General features: G+C 42.0%; 1 protein-coding gene across 2 annotated transcripts; it reads right to left on the bottom strand.

Annotated features, from left to right (window-relative positions):
- Positions 1 to 3: 3 nt before the first annotated feature.
- On the bottom strand, positions 4 to 22,479 carry DDX41 (DEAD-box helicase 41). Of its 2 annotated transcripts, none has more exons than XM_025164517.2 (17): positions 22,329 to 22,479; positions 22,068 to 22,205; positions 19,148 to 19,307; positions 18,993 to 19,067; positions 18,178 to 18,238; positions 17,602 to 17,738; positions 11,230 to 11,302; positions 9,407 to 9,560; positions 9,162 to 9,313; positions 8,165 to 8,327; positions 5,106 to 5,237; positions 4,679 to 4,750; positions 4,354 to 4,450; positions 3,648 to 3,797; positions 1,811 to 1,882; positions 1,396 to 1,506; positions 4 to 1,003 (listed from the first exon to the last, which is right to left on the bottom strand). In XM_025164517.2, exons 1-17 carry the CDS (start codon positions 22,350 to 22,352, stop codon positions 867 to 869), a joined length of 1,908 nt encoding a protein of 635 aa, XP_025020285.1. In that variant the 5' UTR covers positions 22,353 to 22,479; the 3' UTR covers positions 4 to 866. The 2 variants fall into 2 exon arrangements, with proteins under 2 accessions (XP_025020285.1, XP_007420367.1); XM_007420305.4 differs by having other exon boundaries at positions 6 to 1,003; positions 9,162 to 9,298.
- Positions 22,480 to 23,057: the final 578 nt, after the last annotated feature.

The raw sequence follows: 23,057 nt of genomic DNA, 5'->3' as shown, positions 1-23,057 counted from the left end.
CTGGCAACCCAGTAAAGAGTGCGACAGAGACTGCCAAGATGATGAGCTCTTGTGGCTGCCCAAGGAATGAGTCAGTAAGTATGATAGTGCAGGCAACTTCCTCTGCCTGCGAACTTCCTCTTTGGGGCCTGCAAGCACCCAGAGAGTTATAACAGGCAAAAAAGTCCCAAGAGAGACAGACTGTCCCAGGAGACTTTTAACTCAGCAAGCATTAGTGGGCAAGATTGCCTCTTCTGCAGCTGCAGAAGCTGTCATCCAAAACAGAGCTGCTAGAGATACCCAACATGGCTGGAAATAGACAGGTGGGGCCAGGCAAGGGATAAATAAAACTATGCAAACTGTTTTTGTAGGGAGCAGAAACTATAGCAGTAGAACATGAACTACATACTGAGTCTCTGCATCCTCTTCATGGTCAACTGCTGAGGAGCACAGTGTCTGCCCAGCACCACGTGACAACCTCTGATGCAACAAACTATTGCAGCAGCGGCCTGCTATCCTCAAGAAATGGTGTACTGAACAGCTTAAAAACAAACAGCAGGTGTTAAAAAAAGATGAGGCATGCCTTTAAAGGATGACCAACCTCTGGTACCAAGGTGATGTGATTGCCCCAAAACAGCACAAATGTAGTATTAAGTGTCTCCCCACAACAGAAGGGTATATGGGAGACGGGACCACAGCCAAGCCCAGCACTTCACCTTGAGGAAGGATCAACATTTTCAACAGAAGCAATAAGATTCCCAAATGGAAAAAGTCCCCCATCAGCCTGTTACTACACTGGAATTATTTCAGAAAAGATGAAAGGCATCTTTTCTAGAGAAAAAAACACTCATTGATTTGCCTATGCCTAGCCAAAAGATAGAATCCATCTAGAAGTCCATGGAGCTGTGTGCCAGATAGTCTTTGCGGCCAATGTTGCTGACTTGCTTGGTCTGCATGGCTTCCAGCTTGGGGCAGTCTGTGATACGATGGCCCAGGCCCCCACAGAAGGCACAGCCTCTTTCTCCTAAAAGAGATGGTACAGCATCAGTTAAAGTTCAGATTATTTAAAGGTGGATACAACATGGGAGAAGTAGAAATATTGCCTACGCAGCTCTCAGCCACAAGGCATGCCTATGTTATATCCGTAATGTGACTTAAAAACCTTCCACACTTTGTGAAAAATGCACCTGGCTCCCATCTCATTTGCATAGTAGTTATTTCTTTCTCTCTTTCATGAGGCCACTGGGCAGATAAATCCTTTCATCACTTTGAATGGCAAATGACCATAATTTCCACAAGCTTTTACCTAACACAGCCATGCTAAAGGTTGAATTATCTCAACAGTAAAAACTACTCTAGTCTCCCCCAGACTTCCAGGCCTCCTCTCATCCTGCTATGTATGAACTAACTGCTTACCTTCAATAACTAACATGGATTCATCTCCACAATGCAACACTTGAAGCACGGGAGGCACCTTCTGCTTGGCCTCCAGCAGCAGCGCCTTCAAGTCCATGAGCACCGATTCGTCTAGGGACCAAGAGACAAGCCATGTGAACAAAGGCCAATTTCTCAGATAAAGCACAAATGGACTTCAATTACAGGAGCTATCTCCATCAGAAAAGCTCTTGTGACATACCCAAGCCACCCACTGTCCATATCCCAGCTCCCTAGAATATTCTTTTTCCTTAATGACTCATTAGGAAGCATGACTGGATTAGCCCAGCTGGCAAAAATATAATTAGTTGAAGTTCATTCATCCTTCACCCTCTTCCCTCCTCTGGCTCCGTTCCTCACAGCCCAGGTTTTATAACTGTCCTTCTCAGTTTCTTACCACAGGCTTTGTTGATGAAAGTGGTGGCAATGCCAGTATTCCCTGAGCGGCCTGTACGCCCAATCCGATGAACTGGGGAGGACAAAATCAGACACATATACCATTTTTACCCAAAAGAAATATGATTTGATTATGCCTCCTCACCAAAGCAAAATACAGCAGACGGGGGAAATAAGTATAAAAACAGTCCAAACTCCTATTCAGCTTCCCCATCATGTCAATTTAAGCATATCCACTGAAAGCAATCCTGGAAAGTCCCTCCCACTGCCCAATAATAATGTATGCATGTGACACACTTGCACATGTGCATATATATAGGTAGATATACCCCCCAGAAACCACACTCCAAATAAAAGCAGGGTCAGACTGCCCATACCAATTAACTGAATTCATAAGTACTGGTTTAATAAGCTGTGGGCAAAACAAGATACCCTCTCTCTCACACACTCAAATTCCCCTTCTTCTTCCAACAGAAACAGCAAAAAAGAAAAAAGGGAAGGAGCAGGGATACTGGGAAGGAAAAAGAAAGGGGGGAACAAAAATGGATGGATATGAGGAGAAAAGGTAACTGGAGAACAAAAGAAAGTAGAGAGAAGTCACAAGTGTCCAGTAATTCACAGTGATGTCACACACATCATGATATTTTCATTCAAATAATGTGGATTATCTAATTTGCACTGGGGGAGGCTTCAGACAGTCACTCACCTCGTGGCTTGACTAATGCAACTTACTCTACAGGGGGCTGCCCTTGAAGACCACCCAGAAGCTTCAACTGGTTCAGAATGCAGTGGCACAAGCAGTAATGGGCATGCCCGTGTAATACCTCTGCTTTGTGAGCTGCGCTGGTTGCCGGTTTGCTTCTGGGTGCAATTCAAACCACTGGTTGTTACCAATGAAGCCCTACATGGTGTAAGGCCTGGTTACTTGAGGAACCGCCCGTCTCCCATAATGTCTGACCAGCGGATTCAATCCTGCAAGGTTGACATGCTCCAGGTTCCTTCAATTAAACCAGGTCATCTATCAGGATCCCAGAAGCACACCTTCTCTACAGCAGTGCCTGCCCTCTGGAACGAGGTTCTCCCTGAGATCGAGATGGCCCCAATCTGGCATTGTTTAAAAGAGCTGTGAAGACCTGGTTCTTCACCCATGCCTTTGGCGAGGGACAGTGAGACCCTTTGCTTCATCATGCTTGCCATCTTTTATCTTTATGTTTTATTGATTTGATTGTAATTTCTTTGTTTGATTATCATGAGCTGCCCAAAGTTACTGAGAGTCAGGCAGCATTCAAGTTCAATAAATTATTATTATTATTATGCCAATAACATAATTCACACTATTTGCACAATGATGCAGATGACATCACTTGCCCCTGTAAGCAGCTCTGTTTAGGTGCCACAAAAAGAATTCAAATTCACTAGCAACAGGGATTAACTCCACTCCTCCCAAATCAGCCAGAGAGGCTAATCTTCAAGCATCCTCCACAGCTCCTCAACCAGTGGCCATTTGCATCTCCCAGCCATTCATTTGTTGAATGCTTCTCAGCTAAAAGATACAGTGATAGGTGAGCCAGGCAAAAAATTGAGAAGAGGAAAAGCTAGCAGTTGTCTGCTATCCTAATTTAGCTGACCTGACTTTAGAACTCACATACTGTATATATAAAACATCTGCAGCGGAGCAGTAAGCCAAATCCTGCTGATTAACAGTTTTTCCACTCAAAATATTGTTTTTTAATATCGCTTTTGTCACACTGGAGAAATTCTCCACACATTTAAGGATTCCAGCAGGTGAACGTGGTGACCGAAATCCTCCAGACCAAACTAGCCCCTCTTTTTCATACCATAATTTTCTATTTCCTCAGGCATGTCATAATTGATGACGTGCTGGATGGCTGGGAAATCCAAGCCTTTGGAGGCAACATCTGTTGCAACAAGAACGTCCTTCTTGCCATCCCGGAAAGCTTCAATAGCCTTTGTCCGCTCCTCTTGGTCTGCAAGATGCAATAATGCATTAACAACAACAGTAGGGTTTCCCCTCCCCCTAATCTAGAAGCATTCTCTGTGAGGATGATTCACACTCCTAGAACAAAAGAGCCATTATCTTCATGGGCACATTTATGAAACGCCAGAGTGAACGGCTTTACTGGCCGAAGCTGGTTTAATAATTTGTGTTGAGGTTCACAGGCAATACTAAGAACCCGCTAAAGATCTGATAAAGCTGCAGGAGCTCCTGCTTGAATCTTTTCTAGATCTTTTTCTAACCTTTGCCATGCCTCCTACCATATCACTGCGGTTCTGTGATCTAAAAGAAATCCTGTCTTCCAGTTAATCTAGAGCTCTATGGCTGACAGGGAGATTTATTTATTTATTTATTTATATTTATATTTATATTTATATTTATATTTATATAAAAATAAAAATAAAAATCTAAGTCTAACCATAGCAAGCCAGAAAAATTTTCACACATCCAGTTTCTGCTGCCTTTCAGATTACTGCATTTTGTGTCTGGGACCAGAGGAGTACTTTTAAATAAAGAGTTTTACAGACCTTTTCCACCATGTATAGCCACAGCCTCCACACCTTTGAGTAACAAATATTCATGAATTGCATCTACATCTGCTTTCTTCTCAGCAAAAATAAGAACCTGCCAAAGAAAAGCAAACGTACTAGTACCTAAGTGATGCCTGAAGGAAGCTTGTACTGCAGTCCCTTAATCAAAGGGAGAGTCTATTTCAAAAACAAGATGAAATACACATGACTGAGCAGCCAAAAATCACATTGTTCTCACACAACACTGCTTCCTTTTCTATGACGAGCACAGAGAACTCAGGCAAGAAGACTGGGAGTGATCACAAGATGGGTCTGAACTTACAGGTGGGGGAGTCTTCTGTAGACATTCAAGTAGATATACCATCTTAGCTTCCTCCTTCACATATTCTACTTCCTAGATAGAATCAGAGAGACATAGTTAAAGAGACTACAGAGAAGTCAGCACAGGATGGTTCACTAGGGCTCAACAGATCGGTATGCTGAAGTATTGAATATAGATATGAAAAACCAAGCTTCAGACCTCTATGCATGGATGAAGGGTAGTGTGGCTGAACAGGATGTTATAATGAATTATATAATGAATTAATTATATAAGAATGAATTAATAGAACATTTTAAGATCTCTCCTACCCAACACTCACAGATTAAAGAACTCAAAGGCAGTTCATTACAATTTGGACTCCCTATACAGGACAGTTTAAGACACAAACAGACCCAGGCCAAGGAAGTTGTCTAAACTAGTGACCCACCTGTATGACATCCAAGCTGGCAGCTCCTGCACGCCCCACATTGATTGTGATAGGCTTTACAAGGGCACTCTTTGCAAAATTCTGAATCTTTTTGGGCATAGTGGCACTGAAGAGAAGGGTCTGTCTTTGACCCTAAGAGGAAAAGAGAATCACAAATGGTAAATAAGCAATTATGGACAATTTGTTTTGTTGATGCCATACTGTAAAAATTCTGCTTCCAGACCTGGTCACAGGATATATTTTATAGGCATTTGCAAGTCTGAATAAATGAAGACCAACATTTCTACTAGGCAAACAATTGAGAGCACTGAGAATCTCATCTTATATTTCTAGAAAGTAAGTCTGAAAAGGCATAAATAATGCCTGGCAAAAACTCATATGCTAGAAGGGAGATACCAGAGGAAAGAGAAACAACAGGTGGTAGAATTTCTAATGGCCAGAAGAAAAAGGGCTTAGTGCCTCACGTAGCTTTTTGGCCTTCCAAATAATGTGTAGAAAGACAAATCATTTAATACACATCAATTAATTTGCATAGCATACAGATTCAGCTTCCTTTAACAGAACAAATGTACAAAATATACACAAATCAAAAAGTATGGTACTTTATTTCTGCTATGTAGTATTTCATAGGCAGATGTTCCCACTGAGGTTGCATTTGAGCTGATGGGCCTTTTCTTATTAATGTTAGTATGTTAATGAAAATGGTATGGATCAAGTTTTGTCAAGGCCTGTGTTATAACTATATTCATGTGGTGAAGAACGCTGTTGTTCCTACCATCATGATTGTGCTCCATGCACTGGAAACTAATTACTATAGTGGAGACCCTTGTATGTTCATGTGGCCTCTGTACATGATAAAGAACCCTAGAAAACTCTTCTTTAATTTGGGGTGGGAGCTAAGAGGAATTCATATTTGCAAATGATCAGCTTCCAACTCATGGAGGGTAGTGAGAAGTGCACTCATTTCCACTGCCCTTCATTTATTTTTAATCAATGAAATAAGTTATTACCTACACAGAGTTCAATTTACCTTGGTGACCAGTTCCTGCCATACAAACGAAGACACAGAACAGTTCAGAAAAGTAAACTGTTTTAATTTTCCTTTTCCAGCAGAAAGTGACAATTAAAAAAAAAAAAGCATCTATCCCACCCAAACCCCCTGTCAATATTTTCCTGAGAATTTCTGAGTGAGTTTCAGTTTATATTTGGATCTTAGACCTAAATCCAGCACCCTGTCCATTTTATCACATGGACAGATCCCCTTGAAAACTGCTAACAGCACCAAAAAAAAAAAAAAAAAGCAAACAAGGCAAGAAGTATTAGCCAATTGTGCCAGAATATAATGGACATTGCTAATGTTGGGTGGATCCTGACACACAGTTTGGTGCACTGCTAATAAAGAGGGTGGCAATTTCAGAGAAAGAGAAAAATAACAACTAGTAGATCAGTAAGAGGTCTTCCCATCAGCAGCATCATATTATATAAAGCAAATCATCCAATAGACCAGAACTTTCACAGAGAAGCCATTAATAACGAGCACATTTTCATCACTGTGCAACCATCTGCAGGATTCTCAGTGTGTAACTAGGCCCCTGTTCCAGAGACATAAGTTGTTCCTGGTAAAGATCAAAATTTATTCCTGAACACTTCTCTGGATCTTGTTTGTTGGAAATATACCCTTTAGAGTTAACTGAAGTCAGGAAAAATCTGAATATAATTCTGTTACCCCTCTTCCCCTTGCTACCCACAGAAAAATTACTGAAAATACATAATATAAACATATATACAGAATGATAATAGGCTAATACTATTTATTATTAGGCAGTTAACTGTTGACAAACTTTCTATGGGTGATTTACACAAGAGTTTTATCATGGTACAATACTTTAGTATCCATGATGATCCATGTTAAAATGGAGCTGAACAAAAGCGGATGTATTATAACAGTATTTTTCCAAACCCCACTGGACAGAAGAAACAGATTGAAGAATCCTTTGCAAAACTATGTGAAGAGCAATTTATCTATTTAATGTTTGATAAATGTGGAGGAACTGACCCCAGAAGCAGCACTACAAGTCTCCAGAAGGTGTACTACAGTTCCTAGAACTATGGAAGTAGCAGCTCCTAAACAAAATGGGGTGTGATGCCTGCTGGAATAAGATTGTCAGTAAGTTAGTAATCCCGAGCAATGCATGTCTGAACCTACTGCCTAGTCCCAGAAGACCTTTTATCCTTGTTTTCCAAGAGGACTGGGGTGAATGGGTTGCTGAAGATCCTTCTAGCAAGGAAAGGTTTTGAGAAGAGGTTACCCTTGAACTGATGACCAAGCAGGAAAAAAAAATAAAAGTTATTTGACAGCCTAATATGGTTCCTGATATGCTGTGAAAAAAAGACTTAATAGTGAAGGGACACAGTATGGATAGCTGCCAGAAAAGATTGAATTTTGTAGTTCTTTCCTTAGTTGGCTAATCCATGATGGGAGGGAAGAAGAGAGTAGATTCAAACATATTTTTCTTTCCTTTTAGCCTCTGCACGAAAAAAAAAACAGAACAAAATTGCTCTTCCTAGAAGGCAGAGCTAAGAGACGAATTATCTCAAGAGGCAGGATGAAAATTAAATTTTGCCCTATGTTCTCATGGAAGATGGTTCTTCTCTCTGATAATTGAGAATTTACATGATAAATAGCTGTTCACAATATATTATTCAGACATCTGTGTTTCTACCCACTCAATGCCTGATTTCTAAAAGGAGCACATGTGCCAGATTGCAAATCTGCCTAGCAATCTTTCCAATTAGTCTAATGTTCTGTCAGGTTTATATGAGTTATAAGGCCAACAAGTAGAGACATTCAACAGACGAATAAGATCCTAATAGGTGCAGATCAAATCTTATCTCTCATACTAGCCTAACGTTTTTATCTAGACAAGGAGAACACTGCTGCTGTCATCAGCCACACCTCCGGTACCAGAAAACACATAAGGCTGAGAGGAAAATAATTGTACAAATGCTCAAGGGTTTACTGGAATCAGGTTTGGAGCAAAGTCTGCCCTGCCTGGTACCTTGAAGTAGGAAAAGATGGTGCGGATATCTCCTTCAAAACCCATATCAATCATCCTGTCAGCTTCATCCAAAGCCAGGTAGCGGCAGACATCCAGGCTGACCATCTTTTTCTGCAACAGATCCATCAGACGGCCTGGGGTTGCCACCATCATGTGTACACCACTGTGGGAACAGAAGGACTAGAACATTGGAGAGGGCTCTGTACTAGTAACAATAACAGTAACATAGAGTAAAATATGGTTATTCCCTCCTGAAGCATCTATATCTCACCCGGGGAAACTGTATTCCATAAATGCTATAGCTACATAGCCCTTGGCTAGTTTTTATAGCTACAAGGCCTCTGGGGGCCTTTCCTATTCTCACCATCATTCAGCAGATCAAGTCCTAAATGATGGGAACAGATTGCTACTTCCCAAGATGCCATTAGAGCAGGATCATTAAACAATAAAGCTTTCTTTCCCTCCCAGTGATATCATCCAAGATCACTGCCTATAACAGTGGAAGAACCAGTAATTCTGTTCCACATATGCCCCACAGATTTTCTTTTTAAGCAATCCTGGTGAAAACACAGCAAGCTGATGCGAGGGCAGGATGATACATGTAAATGGGTATCTGCATGCATCCCACCAACCCACTACCTATTTTTGCATGTAGAAATATCTGTGGTTTCCTCCTTTAAACAGTGAATGTAGAAGAGAGATGAATGTGGCTTTTGCTCTGGACTCCCAGCAAGCCAGGAACCAGAGTAATTTAGATAGGTTGTGTAGCCAATATCAGTGACATCAGATCAAAATCTTTTTAAAAGGGGAATTTCTGTAGTTGAAAAATAACAGGCCTGTACTATTGACAATGAAACCACAAGCTCTTTTATGCCATGTAGGGATGGGAAGAAAGCATATTAGACAAAGAAACTGAATGCAGCCTTTGCTTCCTTAACACCCACACAAGAAAAATGCAGCAACTCTGCTTCAAACATTGTTCAAATGTTGCCCTTACTGCTTGATAGTCTCCATTTGTTCTTTCACAGACATGCCGCCAATGCAAAGAGCACAGCGCAGGGCAGGCATCCCATCCTCGTGCAGCAGACGGCAGTAGTACTCCAGGATGCCATGAGTCTGTCGAGCCAGTTCCCTCTGCAGAAACAAAAACTGACATCCCTAAGCCGATGCTCACATCTTTTTCTTGGCCCAAACCTCTCCCCATGTCAAATGCACAAGCACAGCGAAACCCAGGTGACTTACTGAGGGGCAGATGATGAGCCCATATGGCCCTTCCCTTTTGGAAAATGGCAGCCTCTTTTCCTGCTCCAGGCAAAACATGATAACTGGGAGGGTGAACACAAGGGTTTTGCCAGAGCCAGTGAAGGCAATACCAATCATGTCTCTACCAGAAAGTCTGTGAGGAAAACAAAGGGGCAAATGAAGCACTTGCTGCGGTTAGAACAAACAGGGCTACAAAAGCTGCTTTCAGGTGCACTGACCAGGGAGGTGGAGAGCTGAACTGCCACGCACTGCAGACTATGACAACATGTTATACTTCTAGACTCCAGATGCTGAAGGGACTACACAGCTTCCTGCCAACCCTAAGGTCTGGCCTTGCCTGAAGCTGGTGGAAGGCGAGAAATCGAATAGTATCTAGAGGCCCATAGGTTGCCTCCACTGCTTTACAGTAATTTAGAAATGTGTTCAAAAGGACGTACAACTTAGAAAGTCTGAAGGAACTGGAAGAACCGAGGTTTTCAATAGTCTATGTGTTAAGCTTATTTAGTTTACTAAACAAAGAGTGCAGACCATCTACATGGCTCTCAGCCTCTTCATCTCTACTTTTGTCCACATTCTGCATTCCTCGGTCCTTAATAAACAATTCCAAAATAATAATATGCAAATGATTCTCTTCCAGATCTTCATTTCAGGGATTCTGTTGGACTTGATACAATTTGTAATGGCGTTCGTGGTATTACTGAATAGTAGTGCCAGTGATAGTTTTGGCTGGTACACAAACTGCACTCTATCTAGAAAATACCATCTTTTGAATTAGCTTGATGCACAAACTGTACCCTATCTAGAGAAAATTAAGCTTGCCTTAGTTTCAATTGCCCTAGTTTCTTACAGACTATATTATTTTAATATGTTCTACATAGAGTTCCATTTAAAGACCATTCAGAAAGTTCAGCTGGTACAGAATGCAACCTTTCAAATGGTGGGGTGGGGGGAAGCGGAGGCTCATGCAGAACTTATATACTGCATCAATTATACTGGTTATTATTCATTTTGAGGCCCAGTTTAAGTTGCTGGCAATGGCCTTTGAAGACGTAGATTTCAGACCAGGTTAAGTATCATATGCATCCAAAGACCTTAAATTCTGCCAGGCAAGACTACTTTTCAATATGCAATTCTCTATTGTTCCAACTGCTATTGATTTAATGCTTTGTTTCAAACTGTGGCATCTTATCTATAACGGTGTGATGCAAGCTAATTCGAAAGGTAGCATTTTAGTTAATTTCAGCCAAAAGGGCTTAGAGATACTTGCAGTGCTAAATTGATTTATTTATTTAAATGATTTATAAGGCCGCCCCTCCTGTGAGCACAACTCTGGATGACTAACAACGATAAAATCACAAACGATAAAATAAAGCAAAGACCAAGAAAAACCAGGTGCCTAATCCATCATCTGGATCCATTCATCTATGTAATCTCTGGGCTCCAACCTCACTATCCCAGCGCCTGGGGGAAAAGCCAGCTCTTCACAGCTTTCCACAAGCTCCAGATTTCAAGGGGGAGGATTGCAGCAAATAGTCTTGCAGCATCAAATATCCCACATATTTATTGTGGCAAAAAAAAGTCTGAACCAGAGGTTCAGCTTTGCCAATACCTGATAAAATGGACCCCATCACTTTTGCTACAATAAATCTGTAAGATTTTAAAGTGTCACAGATTCTTTATGGATTTACCATGGCAATGCAGTGAGAGGGGAAAGCACAATTAGTACAAAATTTCACATTTTTTGCGTAATGCTTAGCAGTGACCTATCTGAAGCAGGTTGACAGTACTCTTGCAACACTCACATGGTGGGAATACCCTGTATCTGGATAGGAGTTGGTTGCTGGATCCCTTTCTTCTTCAAGCCTCGCAGTATTGCTGGAAGAAGAATTGGGTAACAGATTAGTAAACAAAGGGAAGTAGATCAGAACACAGAGTTTATAACCACCATCTCTCCAGAACAAGGACAGGAAGACTTGGGGTACTCTTTATGCTGACATTTCAACAAGTCATTCACATTTATCCTGTTGAATATGAATGGCATACATCTATCATTAGCTATTTCTAAAACACTCATGAAAGTAATGGTAGCAACCCTCCAATAACCTCATTCACAATAATTTAAAAAGTGATACAACATATGAATTTATCACTGATTTACATATATTCTGGATTTGGCAAAATCTATCAAAACATAAATTGGAGGTGCCATTCTGACCACTCGAAGAAGGACCTTGAATGAGAGGGTTAACTCCACCGCTTCCAGTTAGAAGGCAGGACTAAAACTCCTACTTTCTATGGAGGTAGCCACTTCCAACTCAATTGCTTATTTATTTCAATTACAAGAACCACCAGTTTTACAGACTTTATTATACTGTACAACAGTTAATAAATACTTAACTGCAATAAAGAAAACAAGATCACAAATGAGATCACAAACTACTAGCTCAATGGCAAGGGCCTTTTTCAGTGTTCTGGTGCAGAGGTCCAGTACATTACAAAATCTTCACGCCTAGACATCATCCCTCAGAACAAAACTGTATCAATCTGCTTAAAGAGATAGAAAAACCAGATCTTAACTGCTCTCCTAAAAGCCAGGAAGGAAGAAATAGATCAGATCTTTGTAGCAATATAAACTGCTCATTTTCTAGGCCCAGTCAGATAGCATTCTCAAACAGCCAGGATCTAGAGGCAGTGATCCATTCAATCTGATTGGGTGGGCAGGTTAATACAGAAGACAACCTGATCTGGAGCCATGTAGCTCCTTAAAGGTGACAACCAGCACCCTGAATTGCACCAAGAAGCCAACTGGCAGCTAATGCAGCTCCCAAAACACCAGGGTCACCCAAGTATAATGGGAAATACATGTAACTGCCTGGGCCGATGCATTTTGTACCAGCTGTAGTTCCAAATGCTTTTCAAGGGCAATCTTATATAGAGTACATTACAATAATCCAAATGAGAAGTGATTAGGGCATCAGTGATTCTGAATAGGACTCCACAGCCCAGGAACAGCTGCAATTGGCACAAAAGATGGAGCTGTGCAAAAGCCCTCTTGGCCATAACTGCCACTGATTCTTTGAGCAAGAGCTGTGAGCCAGGAGGACCCCAAGTTGTAGACTACCTCTGGGTAGGGGAGTACAACTCTGTTCAGAGCCAAGATGGTACAACTATGGAACTGTCTGGCCCACAGAGCCAAACCCACTCAATGTTGGAGGGATTCAGTCTGAGTTTGTTCCTCCACCATCCAGATGTTGATGGCCTCCTGGCACTGGGTCAGCACTTTTCCTATATCGCCTAGTTGGCTGGGACAATACAATCCTTGATTTACCTACTAACAGAGGACTTGTTTTCCAGGAGCCCCCCCCCGCGTTTATATGAGACAAAAAGCTTTCCTGTCTTTTGATCCTAAGATTGTGTTTCAGATACATGCATAAATATCTTCGTATATCCAACTTATACCAAACTCTCTCCCTGGAATAATTGAGATTTCAGCAAAAGTTAGGTAAAATTATATCTGACTCCCACGGAATCTTAAACTAGGCTTAAAGAGGAAAAAAAAAAGATTAGGCCTCCATACTATTTGACCTGAGTGAAAAACACATGAAGCTCCCCCAATCAATAGAGCCCTCAGACACTTCTGGCTGAAGTGACCATCACAAGAAAAGCAAGTTCTAATGAGTTCAAAGGGAACTACTGCTAGAGCTCTCAATACTAAAGATAACGCCCACCAAGGAAAGTGATGAATAACAGGATGGAAAATTAGTCTGGCCCCTGTAAGAAAATGTTTAACTTTGCTCATTCCAAAGTATGGATCCAATAGCATTGTCATTTGAGAAACTCCTGGTACTCTCAGAGACAACTTCTTCCTCCTGAACCAATGAAGAAAAGCTACTCATCTCAAATTGTACATATGAATCATGCTTGGTAACCTGGCTGCTAAGTTGGGTCATTATTGCTGCTTTGGGAAGAGAGTTTTTAAGAGCTACTGCTGTTTAAGTTCCAATGAAGCCACCTGGGTCTGGATATAAGATGGGATCCTGGCTCAGAAGATTCAGCTACACTGGAAGGTGTCATAGAAGCTTATTTTGACCCGAGTCAAGAACCAAGACTTCCTGGGCCAAAAGGGAACCTATCATTCTTACCTTGCATCTCACCTTAAAATTGAGGCAGGTGAGAATGCATATAATAGGTATTGTGGACAAAGAGAGATCAAAGCTTTGGTCCCTTCCACCCTGACGTTGTGGGAATTAGAGAAAACCATGGTCACCTTCCTGTTCTTTTTTGTTGCAAAGAGACTTTCCACTAATCCACGACTGCCTAAAACATTTCTGAGTACAGAATCTGCTCTGCTTGTGACAGGGATTTTATTTACTCAATCTGCAGACACATTCTACATCCACTTTACTGTATACACTCCACTGAAAGGAAGGCATGAGTCTTTCTGCCCATAGAAACAGGAGAGAAACCTCCATCTGCAGTCCCTTCAACTTTCTCCCTGCTTCATACCTGTTCAGGTATGCTTATGTGCAGATATTGACTGTCCAAATTAGAATGTGGTTCCCTTCTATCAGTCTTCTAATGCTAGCCGCCCTGACCTCAACTCCAGGTGATTGTTGGAAAGGCAAGACTCCTCCTTGGACTAGCTCCTGAGATGAATGATTGAGCTCCCAGCTCAACAGGCTGGCATCCATGGTGATTTGGTCCTTCTAAGGGTCTCAAGAGGGCATTCTCCTTGACAAGCTGGTTGATGCTCACCACCACCAAGGGGAGGTGACTACTTTACTTGGGACCTTCAGAATTAAACTTGAATTTAAAATAACCTGCTTCTGAAACAGAACTAGAAACCATTATAGTGGGTAGTCTTGCATTATTATTTCATCCAAGGAACTGAGTTCTGAGTCATAATCATAATTCCTTATAAACTTGCAAAGGCCATGAGAAGGTTCTTCCTGAATACTAGTATTTCCTGAATTGGAACCTGGATCCATTGCACTCTTGAGGCAGAAATATTATTTTCAGAGTGTTTCTTATGATCCACCCCCATACAACCATCTAGAAGGCCAGAGAGAGAACTTTTTCCAACTTACCATAAACCCAAGTTTATATAAACATAAAGTGGTCTGATATATGTTCCTCTTTGCTCCCTTGTGAGTTCTGAGTAGTAAATCATCTAAGTAAGCATAGATATGAACCTGTTGGATTCTCACGCTTCTGATTAGGGCCATGATTATCTTTGTGAAGACTACCAGGGCTGAAGCAGGATCAAATGGAAGGGTCCTGAATTGAAACATCCCCGAGAAGCATGTAGTGATTCACTCTAACGATGATGTAAAGATATCCATTAGACAGGTCTATGGAAGCCAGGAAACCATTTGGCAGATGTCTCCATTTTGAATATACAGTATTTAATCAATCTGTTCAATGGGTTCAAATTCAAAACAGTCCTCCAGATTTATTTTCTTTGGGATCATGAACAAGAAGAATGGGCCAGTAAATCACTCATGGTGATGCACCTGGTCTATTGCTTGAATGCATCCTTTGATGTAATTCTGACTTTCTGGATGTTGGTGATGGTAGAAATTTGTTTTCTGGCTTTAATCTGAACTCTGGAGCATATCCCCACTTGATCCAAGGACTAACTTGTCTCTGCATGCCTATTCCCACGTGGCCCAAAATTGCTGTAGGTATCCGCCCATCTGCTGTTCTCTGGCATCAATTTTATGTTCTTTTCAGTTGGGGCTTGAACCTTGTGACTCTGACACCGTTAAAATGTCTGCCCTGTAGATCCCGTTGACCCTAGTAACTGCTTTCTTGACTACCTCCAAAATGAAAAAGACTAGCAGTGTCCTCTGGTGGCATCTGGCTTTTTTCTTGTTTACTGAAAGCAGATAGTTCTTTTCATTCTTAATCACCACCAGCAGTGTGTCAATGAACTCTCCAAACAACTCCTTGCCCATGAAGGGCTTCAATGTCAGACTGGCCCTGGACTGGCAGTCAACTTGCCAGTGCCTGAGCTACAGCCCTTGATGAGCAGCTACCCCTGGTGCCACAGATACAGGTAGTCCTCAGGTTATGACAGCAATTGGAACCAGAAATTCCATTGCTAAGTGATGTGGTTGTATAGTGTGGCGTCACGTGGCCACATTGCTTAGCGACAGAAATCCCAGCAGTCCCAGTTGCTGTCATAACCCCAGGATCGTGTGGGTCCTTAACTGGGAAGTGGCAGGAGTCCCAGGCAAGCAGTGTGTGTGTGGGGGGTGCGTGAGTGCTGTGGGGTAGTGCGGGGGTGCCGTGGACAAGTACTACGGAGTGTGGGGGTTCATGGGTTCCGTGGGCTTCCTAACATCTGAAGATAGATCTTTAAATGATACGTGAGATCAATTATCAGAACTCTTGAAACAACAGAGGTATTCACCAGTGCGCTAACCTCCAAAGGAAACAGCTTTACAACCCTTTTCAACACCCTGTCTGCCCTCACCCCCTTTCTCTGGACTACAGTCTTATGCTACATGTTTATCCAATGGAAGAGGTAGGCTTAGAGTTTCATTGTCTCCTGTGGCAATGTATACAGTTTATTAGCCTGGAAGGAAGTGCCTTCTGATTAAATAAACACATTAGTTCAAATAGAAATTCAGCTTATTTTTGGCAATACAAAAGTAGGTCTTGAATGCTTTGCAAACTAGATAACTAGGTCTTGACCCAAAGACTGTACATGTTTTAAAGACTTTGCACATACTATAAATTGCTAATTTATTTGTGTTTCAAAATAAGGGAAGTATACATGCCTGACTATCTGAACACTCAAATCCACACTTCGCAGTCTTTCTAATATGTATGCCCAAAGACATTTTTATCTGGAAATTCTTGGTTGGGCCAATCACACAGTTCAGCATTTGTAATGCTAATCTGAATTTACTCGAGGTCTATAGAAAAAAAAATGCTCAAGATTTCTTCATGGGATTCTATAGAAACTATGCAAATATTTAACAGGATCTCTTTTATATGGCTTCAACACTGTGGAACAAAGTTCAAGACCAGTTAATTCAGAGTTCCTTTCTACTTTAAATGTTAATGCCAACAATATTAAGCTCACATACCTATCAATTCGGGGAACTGAACAGACATGCAGAAAACTAGGCTCTACTATCTCCATGCTATTGAAAAGGTGAAGCAATGTTTAAAAGCAGTTGCTCCCAGTTTCATCTGAGTCCACAGATAGATAAAATATTTGAATACATAAACTTAATGATGGATCCCATTCCTTATCCCCTCCCAAAGGAGAGGGGTAAGTTCTGTGAACAGAAATACAGGTAATCCTCAGTTAACAACTGCCTTGTTCAGCAACCTTTCGAACTTACTGTACATCACTGAAAAGGTAGATTTATGACCAGTCCTCGAACTTATGGCTGTCGCAGTATCCTCGCAGTTGCATGATCACAACTCAGGCGCTTCACAACCGGCATGCATTTACAACAGTCGCAGCTTCCCGCAGTAACATGATTGCCATTTGCGATCTTCAAAGCCAGCTTCCAACAAGCAAAGTCAATAGGGAAGTTGGCAGTAAGTTGCAAGTCACAGCCATGTGATGTCATGTATAACAACCGCAGGTGATTCACTTAACAACTGCAACGGAACTGTTGTCATAAGCCAAGTGTGGTCATGTGATGTTTCACTTTACAATCACATCGCTTAGCGACAGTTGTTGGTTCCAGCTGCGGTTCTCAAGTGAGGACTACACGTATTCACATCATCAGCATGTGTGATTATTTATTTATTTGACAGATTTAGAGAGTACATCAAAGTCTGACCAGAATGCTGTTTATTATTCTTCGCAAAGGGGCTGGGGAGTCTACTAAATAGGCCACTGCAATTAGCATTGTTTGGGTCTCAACCTGCATCTGTGGTTTAGCCCATAGCCATGGAAGACTCCCAGACAAAGCCTGATGGCAAATCCATGGCCCACTGGATGGACCCACCATTAATGCTGCTATTGAAAATGCTCTCTTTGCACCTTTTCTGCACTCTAAATGAATACTGTGGAGCACCTCTGGAAGAAAAAGCAACACCCAATCAGAATAGAAAAGGGTGGGAAAACAGAGTCAGCCAGGTAGGCAATGTGGGTGAAGTGGGAGAAAAAAAGCACTGAAAGAGAAATCACTAACATGGTTACTTACCAGCTGGGAACTTCATTTCTTTGAAACTTTTGAGAGGAGGTGGAATGCTTTCCCCTTCCACAAGGATGTGGTATTTTTTACGCACACGGTCATGCCGTGCTTCTGACATAGACAGGATATACCGGGGAGCCTTCCAGCTAGTGCAGAAACACAGAAAAACATATTAATCTAAGACCCTGATCATTTCATTTTAAAATTTCTGCTCTGATATTTATGAGCAGAAATTACTGTCAAGTCTGTTAAACAGAGTGCTTGTTCTCCTAGCAAGCCAACATCAACTGTAACTTTCAGGCTGAAGTTCTTTTTAAGCAACGTGTCTCAGAAGATTTGAGAAGAACTCAACCAACTGTCCTATCATGTCCAATCCACATGTTACCACCTTATGCTATATGTGGCATAACAACTTTAATAGCTACCCACCTGTCTGTGTAAGGAGAAAAAGTCACACCCAAGAATCAATTGTTCCAAGGCAGAAGTGCACCTCACTGCCTTTTCTTATGCATTTTAACACAAATAAATGTTCAAGGGAAACATCTGTCGTCATATTTTGAGAAGGGTCTTGTACAAACCATCTACCTGGTTTTAATCGGATCGTCATATGTGATGCCCTTTGCCATTTCCTTCACAGACATCAGAGCTACACAAGAAAAAGACAACAGTCAGCAATCATGAAAAGATAAAAAGCAACATATTTGAATATTGCTTTATCCCATGCAATAGCAACAGAAGGCTAAAGTCCCTGGGAAGCACCATATAACTTGAACTTATGATTTACAGTACAGATGTAGAAAACCTTCCATGCGTGGATCGTTCTGCGTATGGAACAGGCAGTTTAGGCATGGATCTGGAATATGCATGGTCCAGGTAGTGGTGTTTCAGGGTGGGGAGAGTGAGTAAAAGGGAAGTTCAACAGAGGTAACAGCATATAGAAGAAGCTAAACAGAAATAAGGGAATCAAAGGCACAGAAAATTGGGAGAGGGGGCAGGAAGACTAGCTGGGTATGCACAGCAGGGGAGACACAGGAAAGGAAGATGCAGAAAGACCAAGTGAGGAGGAGACACACTGGCCATCTGGACAAGGAATAAGGTGTACCAGCTTTGTCCTACTCTCCTGCAAGACCTCTCTGGATTTGTCTCAGCTGAAACTTGGAATAACTAAGATGTTATGGATTTCAGTTTGGCTGGACCACAAACGTCTCAGAATGGTCCATCCAAACTTCCAAGTCATAACGTGCTTGTTTTATGCATGGAGTAAAATACATTTTTTGTTCTCTACATGCTCACAATTAACTGTTATTTCCCAGCTAGCCCAATTTTGCCATCTTCCATAACACCAACACTGTTTTCCCAAGTACCAAAGATATTTGAGAAAATAATTTTTTGCTCTTTACCTCGCCCTTCTGCCACGCTTTCCAGGATCTTTTCCTCCTCTTTAAGCTGTTTCTCTTTAGCTGACTCCTTACGTGCTGGGAAGAGTAACATATCAGATAGTTAGCCCAGAACCTTCTCTCTATTAATAAATCAAACCAAGCACGCTGACTGTTACCTTCTGCCTTCTCTTTGAGATGCTGGTGTTGATCCAGAAGGCTGATATTAGACTGAGGGCCCAGGGGTATGTCATCTTCATCGCCATGATATTCACTGCCACTGTCCCTTTGTTCCTCCTCCAGCACCCCCTTGCGGCGAATCTGCAGCAACTTTTGCAGCTAAACATACATCAAGGCATAAAGTTACGATTTGAGAATCCCATCAGAGCCAGGCTTTAACTGCTAGCTCCTTTGCAGACATAGATCTCATATTCTTTAGAAACCTCTTGAAGATGTGTATCCTCAACTATTTCTCAATCAAACTCACCATCTCTATGTATCTAACCTATTCAATTCTCCCTAGTTCTAAGATAATTTTAAATATTCAGATTTTCTTTTCACTTTCTTATTTTTCACAACAAACATGAAATATATCTTCAGATATTAAAAAAGGAGTGAGTTGCAATCAAGGGGAATGAGAATCTAAAATCACATAGTCAGAGAGAGTCATTTAGACTATTAAGTTCAAATTCCCACTAAATGCATAAATGATACTAAGGTTTTTATTGTAGAGGGTTTTTTGGATGCATTTTATAGAACAAATCTGGTTAACATAGCTGGAGTATTTCCCAAAAATAATTCTGAATGACCACAAAGGAGAAAAAGAAAATATAACAATATTAACGCAGCCTGAGAAGTTCCACTTTTGGTGGAAACCAAGCACTACATTTTACAATGAGAATTTCATAGCTATGTAGTGTTATGATAATCAGAGGCAGAATTACCTCTGACTATCAATGGTAGGGAACATGAATAGGGTGTTACATGCTCACGATTTAAATGACATCTGGATGATGATGATGAGAATAATAATATGCCACCTGACTCCCAGAGACTCTAGGTGGCTGCAAATTCTGAAACAGTCCATGTTACTAAATTAGTTTTTCTTTGGAACTATCAGGGTTTTTCTTATGTTTGCTAAAATGGGATAATAGCAGTACTGAAATTATATTTCTAAATAAATTACAAGAAAACATTATTATTATGCTGTGATTAATTCAAGCCTCGGTATCTATTGCTATAGGTGTACTTAGTGGAACCTCTCAATATAGTGTGACACTAATAACTTGTACCATTATACTGTCCACAGAAATATTACTGCCTTGCAAAGCAGGTTCATTCAAAAGCCCAAAATAACTGCAGAATTGCAGTTCCATAGTTAGTACTTGGATCTTAGTACTTGAAGTATATTATCCAGATACTTCAACCATTGTGTTAAGCACTGTTCTTTATATCTCACAGTAATTAGATATTATGCTCTTTACTAACTAAAAAGCATTACTCTGAGCCAGTGGTGGAAGATTTGCTCCAAGTGTTGCTGAACAACTACTCCCAGTCACAATCATTAGGCATTACTAGCTTAGGGTGAGTTATTTGGAATCCAGTATCTGATGCACTACATGTTTCCCATACCTGTTTTAGTTATTTAGCATAAGACAAAAAGCCAGTGCTAAGTGAGCTACATTTAAGAACAATATTTTTAACAATGTCAGTAGCGGGTATAAATCTTATAAAAGTAACAAAAAGACGCACCTCTTGGCATCTACAGGGTCATAGCCTGATTGCATTTACCTGGCTTACAGAGCAACAATTTTATAGGGAATCTTGTTCTAGGGCAGAGGTTTTCAATCTTTCGTATTGTGAGACTAGGCTGAAGCTGCCATAACCTAAAGATGAAGTAGGCTCATAAGCAGAGAGGACAAAAGCCAGGGATCTTGTCTATGAGATCCCTTGGGGAAGGAGGATAAGAAGGAAGCAAGTCATTAAGGAAACAAAGGACCTGAACCAGACAAAAGAAGTTGGCCTTAGCACATGGAAACCCTCATCCCAATCCCATCAACTTGTAAATCAACAAAGCAAGGACTTTTGGGGATAAAAGGGGTCCCAAAGCCTGCCCACTCTGAGTCATCTGAGTCATCTTTGAATCAGACTTGGCTTCAGTCCCTCTAGCTAGTGCCTGGCAGCCTAGTTGGGAAGGACGTGGGTAAGTGTGGATGAGTGTGTGTGTGCGCACATGTGTGCGTGAGAAAGAGCAAATATACCTTGCAACCAGTAAAGTTTTGCTGTTACTTTAAATTCACTGGGCTCTGTGTATTACAAAGAACCTCTTGTGCCTCAGTGTTCGGTTGGAAGTGATTTGTGTGTGTCCCTAATTATTTCCCAGCTGTTGACCAAGGCTGTGTGTCTTGTCCACTCTAGCCGCACCTCTCTGGAAAACCCAGGTAGAAAGCAAGGGGCACTGAAAAGCTCCACGTGCCTCAACGGGCTGTGAGTGTGAGTGAGTGACCATAAGCTGAACCTGGGAGCATCTGTAACATATTTACAGAACTCATCATGTTATTCCCTTTTGGGATAAGCAGAGCACTATATGGCAAAGCTTTTCAAAGCATTATGCAAAATGATTCTATCAACTCTCACCAGTCACTGTACCAAACACATTGGGTTCCACCATGACAGAAACAAAAAGCCCCCTTTTCTCAAAAAAGAGATATGTACATTTACTGGCATTTTGTTATTATATTTATCATTTAATGTTAAAAGCTTAACTAAAGCATCAGTGATTTTTCTGATAAACCATCCTGCCTATTTCTGAGTCTCACCCAGGTTCCGCAGACTACCAGTGGAGAACCACTAACCTAGGGTCCCTCTTTTGTTCTGAAAATCTACGACCAGCGGGGAACAGGCCGAAGACTGGGACCAATACAGAAACCAAGAGAAAAGGGGCACCGGAATAAGCGTATCGACCCTAATCAGAGAACCCTCGATAAACAAGAATGCATAGGATCGGGCCGCAGGCCAGGCAGGTGCGCAATGAGGCGAGACAGCAACAAGTGGTTTCTGTTAAGGGCTCCCCCTCATCGCCAGCCTGTCCCACTTTACCAGCTGCTGCTTGCGCTGCTTGAGGGGCACATAGGGCTGGTAGTCGTCATCGTCGTCGTCGTCTTCATCCTTGTCCTCCCCTTTCTCTTCTTCTTCTCCAGACAGGCCCGATGCCTCCGATTCTGGTTCGTGCTGCCTCTGAGAGGGTTATGAGAAAGGAATCACTCGATCAGAGGTAAAGAGAGTCCCCTTCCCCAACGATGCTCGGTACCTCACCGGCCGGACGAGGCAGCGGCGGGTCCTAGCCCGACGCAGCCTTACCTTCCTGCCACTTCCGGTCTCCATCTTTTCCAGCTACTCTGCTCACTCGACCCTCCCCGCGCGACCACATGCGCCTATCCAATGAGAAAAAGCTTTACATTGCTTAGTAACGTAGCCATACCCACACGCGGCATTCTCGCGTTGAAAAGGATGTGCTTCCGGCGGAAGCACAAGCTGCGGAAACGCGGAGCGAGTGGTCGGTCTGGGGTTATCGGGCGCCAAGGAGTGTGCCGGGGACGCCACCAGTGCTGGCCACTAGCTAGTTGACGCTAATATCTTGGATTCGCTTTTTCGACCTCGTTAGTAGTTTCCGGCGAGGAAGGAGTGTGAGGTGCAATCAGGCAAGAACCCCGTTCTGTGTGGCTGGACTCGCTGCTGAATCAGCAGGTGGAGAGTCGCGCTTCCCCTGGGTTCGGGACAGCAAGACTGACTTTCCCGCCCTGCGTGGAAGCTGCGGAAACCAATGCTAAGCGCGCTTCTTTTTTCTCGTGAACCGTAGCCAGATACCGCGTGTGCTTCCTTGGCTCTGAGCGTACGGAATAGTATTTTAGGCAACTACTCTTGAAGTGCTGTTGGATCAAAGTTAGGGTTTATTTTTAGGCTGAATTTGAGATTCCCCCTTTGTATCCCCGCATCTGCTTCAGTAGCGGTGGGTGGACCTAGTAAGTTGCAGCTGGAGTTTCTGGGAGTTGCTTTTAAGCCACCTGTATAGATATCCCTTTGATTCCC

Source organism: Python bivittatus, unplaced genomic scaffold (assembly GCF_059951505.1).
Source record: "Python bivittatus isolate LINGU-HERP-01145 unplaced genomic scaffold, Pbiv_v1 ctg000080_np1212, whole genome shotgun sequence".
Taxonomy (NCBI): domain Eukaryota; kingdom Metazoa; phylum Chordata; class Lepidosauria; order Squamata; family Pythonidae; genus Python; species Python bivittatus.
Note: the sequence above shows the minus strand (reverse complement) of the source record. Positions and strands in the feature narration are given on the sequence as shown.